This window comes from Sycon ciliatum, chromosome 9, assembly GCF_964019385.1.
Source record: "Sycon ciliatum chromosome 9, ocSycCili1.1, whole genome shotgun sequence".
In the NCBI taxonomy this organism is placed as follows: domain Eukaryota; kingdom Metazoa; phylum Porifera; class Calcarea; order Leucosolenida; family Sycettidae; genus Sycon; species Sycon ciliatum.
The window spans coordinates 29,927,160-29,936,127 of record NC_088651.1 but is presented as its reverse complement, the minus strand read 5'-3'; the positions used below and the strand labels follow the sequence as shown (position 1 = coordinate 29,936,127).

The 8,968-nt window shown below is 51.4% G+C and overlaps 1 protein-coding gene across 1 annotated transcript in view; it reads right to left on the bottom strand.

Moving 5' to 3' along the window:
* LOC135824425 (uncharacterized) overlaps positions 1-1,639 on the bottom strand; it is a 3,173-nt gene extending 1,534 nt beyond the window's left edge. Inside the window, exon 1 of the mRNA XM_065337159.1 lies at positions 190-1,639. Within this exon, the coding sequence (XP_065193231.1) occupies positions 190-1,639 (1,450 nt within the window). The remainder of the gene's footprint in view (positions 1-189) is intronic.
* Positions 1,640-8,968: the final 7,329 nt, after the last annotated feature.

Genomic DNA, 8,968 nt, shown 5'->3' with positions numbered 1-8,968 from the left:
TGGAGAAGACGTTGTTCGACTCGAGGAAATTTGTGATTGTTCTGTTGATGATTGTCTCCATCACCTTGGACAGAATACACAAGAGCGAAACTGGACGGTAATTGGAGGGTAAAGACTTTGATTTCCGTTTGAATATAGGGACTATGTTGGCAATCTTCCATGTCTTGGGCTGTATCCCAGTTTGGAAACATTGGGTAAACAGTATGGAAAGCGGTTGCGCCAGTTCAGCAGAGCAGGCTTTCAACACTCGTGCCGGTATCCTATCCGGCCCGGTTGCCTTTGATGGGTTGAGCTGGCGAAGGGTGCGTTCAACAGCAGCGACGCGGAAACGGACGTCCGAAAGAGCCTGGTCAGTTCGAGGTCTGACATATGGGAATGGGGCGGACAGGTCATCTTGTGCGAGACTGCATTTGCTTGCAAAATAGCGGGCCATGCATTCTGCTTTGTCTGCGCTGGCTGTGTACTCTCGTCCATTGGGATCACGTAATGTCGGAACAGATTGACTACGCCCATTGCCAGAGGCACGCTTGACGGTGCGCCACCAGTCACTGGGTGGCAGCTGCTTTGAGGTCATTTTCTGTCTCAGTTTCGCCATGAAAGCACTCTTGGCAGTTTTGAGACAGGCAATCGTTGAGAGCCGTGCATCTTGGTAGGCTGACTGCCGATCGTGGTCAGACTGGTCGTCTCTCAGGCACCTCCATGCACGTCGTTTCCTCACTGTGGCAGCAGTGCACTCAGGGGTCCACCATGGAGGATCTGATGCTCGGGTTTTCAGAATTTTAGAGGGGATGAATCTCTTCATACCCTCCAGGATCCTCTCTGAGATGCCAGTGCATGACAGGTCTGGATCAGTCCGAGCAATAGCTGCCCAATTGGTGGTTCTGAAGAAGTGACGGAGCCTGGCCCAATCAGCATGCTGATACCTCCATACTGTTCTTGATATGGGAGGCTCGCGTGATGCACGGATCTGGAAGTCAGCAAGTATACAGGCATGGTCAGATTTGCCAAGAGGTGGCAAGACAGTAGCCAATGATTCTACGGGTAGGTCGGACATAATCAGGTCCAGTGTGTTGCGGCCACACGTTGGTTGGTCGACTAGCTGCTCAAGACCGTGCATGTAGCACATGTCCTCTGCATGCTCGCCGGCTCTAGTTGTTCTGCTACTGTGGAGCCACTCTTGGTTATGTACATTGAAGTCTCCAGCAACTATCACAGCAGAGTTGCGGCAGGCTGTGGAGGTGAGGCCCCTGCAGATCACGTCGAAGATGCTGGTGTCTGTGTCTGAGCACGTTCCAGGACGGTAAGCAGCACATATAGCCACAGGCCGGCCAGTTGACAGTTTGACGTTTAGCCATACTAGCTCCTGGCCGAAGACATCAATGGTATTCAGTTCGTTCATGGCTAGCGTGGCCTTCACCCAAACTTCCACCCCGCCACCATGGCGGTTTCGGTCGCGTCTCAGAGGCTGGTAGAAGCCAGAGAGTGTCAACTCTGCTTGAGTCACAGCCTCTGACAGCTTAGACTCTGTTACTATGGCAACATCTGGGGATTCAGCATGGAGCACATGGCGGAATTCATCTAACTTACTCATTAGCCCAAAGGCATTTGTTACGAACAGTTTCAGGGTTTTGTTGGTCATTACCGGCTTAGGGGTGCAAACGCATTGCCAAGTGAGACAGGGTACTTGGCTGCTTGGTCTGCAGGTGGTGAATCTCGCTGGTGGGAGCGAGCTTTCATCCCTGGAGTTCGATTCGAGGTACCTGCATCGGCAGAGCTTCCATCCTCACTGTCCCTTTCATCTGCACTGCTTGCGTTGCCAGTGGTGTTTGCCTGTGGTGCGGAAGTTTCTGCGGTGCTGCTGCTGTTGCTGCTTCTGTTGTCGCTGCTGCTGCTGTTGCTGCTGTTGTCGCTGCTACTGCTGCTGCTGCTGTTGCTGCTTCTGCTGTTGTCGCTGCTGCTGTTGTCGTTGCTTCTGCTGCTGCTGCTGTTTTCGCTGTTGCTGCTGCGGTTTCCGCCAGAGTTTTTGGAGAAGCGCCACGGTCGGCAGTACAAAGGCCTAGGCCAGAAGTTGGGGGCGGTCACAATAGGCATGGAGGTGGCATCTACAGTGACTCTGGCCGATACTCGTCCACTCTCTCCTACATGTACACTGCACGGGAATGGAAGAGCCTGACATTGCCTGTTCGCTTCTGTCCATGATGAACTGTTTCAGGCGGTCCTCTGTGCAATCTGGGAGATGTTGCCCACATAGGCAACAGAGCGCTTGGTCTTGGGTGGTCCTGCAGAGACCAACTTCCAAGAGTCGTCCGTGATGGTGCTGAACACAGGCTTGGAGTTCTTGACTGGCAGGAGTTCAGTACCCTCTGCGTCAGAAAACATGACATTGTACCCCGTTTCCGTGTCCACTGAGGGCACCGTCTTGCCTGTGTGCAAGGGTGTAGCAGCGCTACGGGTACGGGGTTCAGTGTGCGTTCCCACGTGTTCTGCCTGCTGCTTTGACTTTTTTTCACTATTTGCGCGCGGCTTAGACTTTCCAGTTATCGTACGGGCACTATTCGTACTACTAGCTGCACTCTCCACGACCTCCTCGCCTTTTTGTTGCTGTTGGTCGACATGGGCAATGGCGGACTGCCTCAAGGAGCTCAGTTCGCCTCGTAACTCTGAAATGTGTGCACATAGCTCGGTGCAGTCTTATGTCAGGATGCCCCCTTTCCTTCTCTAATATTACCACATTTACTCTGAATCCCAATGCCAATTCATTTTTCCCTCGCGCTATTGTGCAACCCCCGCACCACAGCTGCGTCTACTGGGTGAGATTCGGGTCGGTTTCTTAAACATCTGCAGTCTTCGACACAAGGTTGCAGAGCTAGAAGACCTTATTAACTTGCATATGTGGGATGTATTTGCCCTTTGCGAGACGTGGTTGAACAGCACCATATCTGATAATGAGATCCACATTCCTGGTTACTGTGTTGTCCGCTTCGACCGCTATGGCCGCCAGGGAGGAGTATGCATTTTCTACAAATCAACGCTCCCTGTGTCTCACCGTCCTGATCTCCTCGTAGACGGCCTTGAAGGCACCTGGATTTCGGTAAACAGACGTGGTCGCCAGCATCTCATAGGCTGCATGTACCGCCCGCCCGACTCAACAGTCACCTATTGGGAAAGACTTGATGGAGCGCTTCATAAAGCAGCATTGTTGACACCATCTATGACTGTGCTTGGAGACTTCAATGTCGATGTCGGAGCCGGCACAACATCCCCGCACTATCAGCGCTTCTCAGATTTGGTAGCATCTTATGGCCTCAGAAACCTGGTCACAACTGCCACTAGGACCACACCCCAGTGCCCCAATGGCAAGATCATCGATTTGATCCTCACAAGTTGCGATGATGCCCGGAGTTGCGCCGTAGTGCCATCTACCCTCAACGACCATGATGTCGTTCAGATCCTCTTGGGCCTGCACGTTCAAGTGCCCAGACAAGCATGTAACTCGAGGAAGCCATTCAGCAACGTACGTAGAATCCACATACCTGATTTCCGAGACGACCTTGATGCAGCACACCTTGATACCTGGCCCCCGAACACTACAGTTGATGACATGTGGTCAATTTGGCACTACAAACTCTTGGCGATCCTCGACAAGCATGCTCCTCTCCAGTGTTCTTCTGCCAAGCGGAAGCAGCTACCACCCTGGTCGGATCGGCACCTCTTCCAGCTCACCCAGCGCAAGAATCGGCTGCATAGGCGGTGGTGGGGAGACAAAGCAAACGCTGCGCTCCACACTGCATTCAAGCGCGCCCGTGCGGAAGCTAGAAATGCATACCGACAAAAGCGAAACACTTACTTCCAGGGACAATGTACAGCAAACGCAGGAAACACCAAGAAGCTTTGGCGTACCATTAACAAAGTCACCTGTAGAGACCGTCCCCATGTTGAACCCTCTTGTACGATCGAAGATGTCGCCTCAGCCTTCCACAAGGTGGTTACTGATGACTGTCGACCGCAAACGTTGTCTGCTCCCCTCGGGCCTCCACCCCGCACTTCCCTCCCCAAGTTCTCACACGTCAGTATCGGTGCTGTTGAACGGCTACTCCTGCAGGTTAATCCCGCGAAGGCAACAGGCAGCGATGGCGTACCAGGGGCAGTCCTCAAACTCTGCTCTGACGTCTTGGCGCCGTCTGTCACTAGCCTGTTCAATGCCTCGCTGTCGTGCGGACATGTGCCCTCGGCGTTCAAGCTAGCTAATGTCATCCCACTGCATAAATCTGGTGATCCATCACTGCCAACTAACTTCCGCCCTGTATCCCTTCTACCCATACTCTCCAAGCTGCTAGAGAAGTTGATTCAGAAGGAGCTCATCACCTTCCTGGACATAACAGCATCGTTACCAACAACCCAGTTTTGCGTTCAGGCGTGGCCACTCTACCGAAGACGCATTAGTCCTTATGTCAAACCGCATCCTAACAGCCAAGGACCAGGGCCTATTCACAGGTGTATGCCTGTTAGACATGTCTAAAGCCTTCGATAAAGTCAAACATGACAAGCTATTGCAGGATCTCCACAGTGTTGGAGCGTCCGGTACTGCCTTGGACTGGTTCGCCAGCTACCTATCCGGTCGCACTCAACGTGTCTGTCTGGGGTCGCGGACTAGCTCTATATCAGCTTGCACGAGTGGTTTCCCCCAAGGTTCGGTGCTGGGCCCCATTCTGTTCAGCCTTTACACCCGCGAGGTCCCCGCTGTAGTTGGCCAGTCCGAGTCAGTTCAATTCGCGGACGACATTGCGCTCGCGTGCAGCCGGCGAACAGCACAGGAGGTATCCGATGTCTTATCTGCTTCTGTTTCAATCCTTGCAGACTGGCTGAAGGATCGAGGCCTGATCCTCAATGCTGGCAAGAGCCAAGTCGTGCCAATTCCTGCCGGCCGTCAGCACACAGCGGATCTACAGGTCGTCTGCCATGACACTTCACTGCCTAGTGTGCCAAGTGCTCGTTATCTTGGCGCCACAATCGATTCCAGCATGTCCTTGCACGCCCACATTGCCAAATGTTCTGCACGCGTGTCGCAGAAGATCGGAGCACTCTGGCGAATGCGCCGCTGCCTGAATCACCAGTCACGCATGACCTACTTTAGATCGCTGATCATGTCTGACCTGCTGTATGCCTCAAACGCGTACTCTAGCTCACTGCAAAGAAGGTACCTCGACCGTCTACAGGTCCTGCAGAACAGCGGGGCTCGTGCTGTCTTTGGCCGCCGTCCGTGGTCGTCTGCCCGCGACCTGCTTGAGCGCATTGCAGTGTTCCGTGTGGCAGAAGTCTTCAATCAGAAGCTAGCATACCTGGTGTGGCGCTGTCGTTATGCACTGGCAAGTCCAGAGTTGCAAGCCCTGCTAACCCCCGCTGCACCCGGCCCTACTCGGCTCCAATCAACCCTGGCGTCAAAGATCCTGTTTTACAGGTCGATGATCCAGGGTAGGTTGTCGTACGCTTCCACCGCCTTTTATCCGTCACTTCAAATTGGCAACATGGAGCCCCTCACACGTCTAACGAAGTGCGCTATCCGCGGCTTCTTCGGTCTGCCACCGTGGTCGCGCACGAGCCCGATCTTTGAACAGCTCCGCCTCACCACCCTGGAGGACATGTTTAACATTAAGCTCCTCATCTTTGTCCGTCGTTGTCTGTTCTTCCGAGCTAGCTCCCTCTTCACCAGCTTCTTCGTGAGAGTTACTGGTGACCGCACTCGGGGAGCAGCACATCACCTCGTTCGAGTACCATTTTGGCCCGGTCCTGCGGGTCGAGCGACCATGCAGTTCATCGGCGCAGTCCTGTGGAACCAGCTCCCGCCTAATCTCCGTTCCGAGCCCAGCCACCTTCAGTTCTGTGCCCTGCTAAAAGCGCATCATGGCTCCGCTTAAATGCTTTTCGGCTAGTGTGTTTCTGTGGTATAGCGGACTGAAGAATAGTAAACGTGTTTTGCAATAATTATATGTATGAAGCTATTTTGTATAAAGTATGTTCCCATTCCGTTTTTGCTTTGGTGTAGCCCTGAGGTTGATTGCTTATTTATTTCTACCCTTCCTCTCTCCATACTTCTGTCCCCCCCCCCTCTCTCTCATTCCTTCTGTCGTCCACATGTATCAAAGGAGGCGAAATCGCCTGTTTGTGGTGCGACGTTAAATAAACTTCTACAACAACAACAATCTGCCATGGGCCTGTGCGTGCCAGTTTCCCGTTCGGTTGCGGGGCGGGGGCGCTTTGCTTGCAAGGGTGCTGTATTATGGAATGCCCTCCCCAGCGACATCCTTGCCATCCATCACGCTCCGCAGTTTCGCACCCAGGTAATCCCCTATACCTGCGCCCTGTAGATGTCGACAAGCGAAATATGATTTTTTCTGTTCTCTTTCTGTTGTACCCGATCTCCCTCTGATGTACCGCTGACTCTACGTTGAAGATCAAAGTATTTGAATTCTCATTCTCATTATGATTTTCATATTCGCTTTCAAGTTATTGGGTTCTATGCCCGTTTGAACTTGCGAATCAAAATAAATACAAACAAACTTCTTGGCTGTTTGTATCGTCCTCCTTCAGCCGATGCTAAATTTTAGAGCTGTGTTCAGGAGCTTGTCCACCACATCCAGGGCGAGGATATTATCTGGCTAGGCCACCTGAACATTGATTCATTCCAGACCAATAGGCCAATGTATCAAAGCTTATACTCGTCGCTACTTCTTCCCCTTAACCTCCTGAACAAAGTTTGCTCTGCGACACGGACCACCCCCTCATCTGCTTCGTCAATTGACTATATCCTCACAAATCTGGCTGCAGTCAGAGACCGAGTAGTGTCTCCCTGCGAGTTCTCCGATCATGATCTGGTGTATGCAGCATTGGATGTAAAGTCCAATACACAACTGCCTGCTTACGATGTTACCTTGAAGGCCCGCGACTATAGGAACATCAACTTCCCAGAGTTAATAGGTCAGCTTGAGCATGCAAACTTGTCTTCGTTCTCGTCTACAAACGTCGATCAAATGCTTGACGAATGGTTGGGTAAATTCAACACTGTTCTAGATGTGGTAGCGCCGTACAAACAGCCTGGTAGACACACAAGACCGGGCAAGAAGAACTGCCCGTTCATGACCCTAGAGCTCTTGGCACTCATCCGCCAGAGGAAATCAGCCTTTCGTCGATATCGCGCCAGTGGCTGCATTGACACTACATTACAGCGATGTTTTACCTCTTTGAGAACTCGGAATTAGAAATTCCCATTTCCAGAACGTGTGCCTAAAATATAAACAGAGCCCAAAGCTGTTGTGGTCCACTATCAACCACATAACTAATCGATGTCGTTCCCACATCCCTCCTGCGGTTGCAGCTGACGAGTTGAACACCTTCTTCCATAAGATAGTGACTGATCCAAACCCCAGGTACGACATCCCAGATGGACCCCCGCCTCAATCTACATTTGGTATGTTTAAGCAAGTCACTGTAACAGACGTCAGGGCAAGACTTGCCTCCTCGACAGCAGCAAAGCACCAGGACCCGATTGTCTTCTTCCCAGTATCCTGAAGGCCACATCCAATGTTATTGCACCTTCTATATCAGCCATCTTCAATACTTTTCTTCAATCTTCGACTTTCCCTCATCTTTTTAAAATCGCTAATATCACTTCCATTCTTTAAAAATCCCGGCAGGGTGATCACACCTCTCCGTCCAACTATCGCCCAGTGTCGCTTACGAGCATTCTCAGAAAAAGGCTCGAACGTCTTGCCCTTGACCAAGTGCTGCGGGACTTCGACCTGTATACTTGTCTACACGATCATCAATTTGGCTTCCGGCCCCAGCAATCAACAGTGCAGGTCATGACCTTGGCTGTAAATGACTGGACGTCGGCTAAAGATGTGGGTCATAAAACCGTTGTAGCATTTATTGACTTAAGCAAGGCCTTTGATCGAGTTGTGCACCAGGAACTTATCTTTACTTTGCACAGCTTAGGCATTCATAGTTCTGCCCTGAAATGGTTCGCTTCCTACCTGAACAGCCGGTACCAGCGTGTATGTATAGCCTTTGGAACATCATCTCTTCTCCCTGTAACCCGAGGGGTTCCGCAGGGAACAATCTTGGGTCCCACCCTTTTTAACCTATATGTGCGACTCTTACCTGACCTGGCTGCAGGGAGCGGTGCAAAGCTCCTCATGTTTGCCGATGACAAGACTTTGTACGCTTCCTCACGAGATACAATAGTATGCGCCGATGTCGTGTCCTCGGCTCTCGCTAAGCTACACAATGAACTAAGATCACTGGGCATGAGCGTTAATGTTGACAAAACCGTGGTCATGAGGATCTTGCCGAAGACTGCTCCTGACGTACAAAGACCCATTCTTGTTGAGCTGGGCGGCACTACCTTAAGGGAAGTGAGTGTAATTCGCTGCCTTGGTATCCTTATCGATAACAAGCTCTCATTTGTTCCACACGTAGATCACCTCACCAGCAAGGTGTCACGCAAGATAGGCGCGTTGCGACGCACCTTCCGCCAAATGGCAGCATTTGCCCGTCGCCAGTACCTGCTTAGTGTGATTCATCCCGACTTTGAGTATTGTTTCCCTGTTTACGCATCTCACCTATCAGCACAGTCCAGGGAGAGATTGTTTACCTTGTTCCGTAGAGCTGTACGAGTTACCTGCGGTGCTTCATATCATGCTGCACCCCTTCTTGCTTCTCTTCAAATAAAACACCTTGAATATCGATACATTTATCAATTTCTTACGTTTACGTTTATTTGTCATATTGTTCAGCCTGCATCATGCTTACGAAGTCTTTTTCCCTTTGCCCACCTCCAAGCGGTCAACTCGTGGAACTACAACAAACAATTTGTCAATTTGCTTGTATAAATCCATGGTAGGGTACGATTCCTTTTCCTCCAGAGCATCCCTTATGTGGAATGCCCTCCCTGCTCACTTGAAAGGAAGTG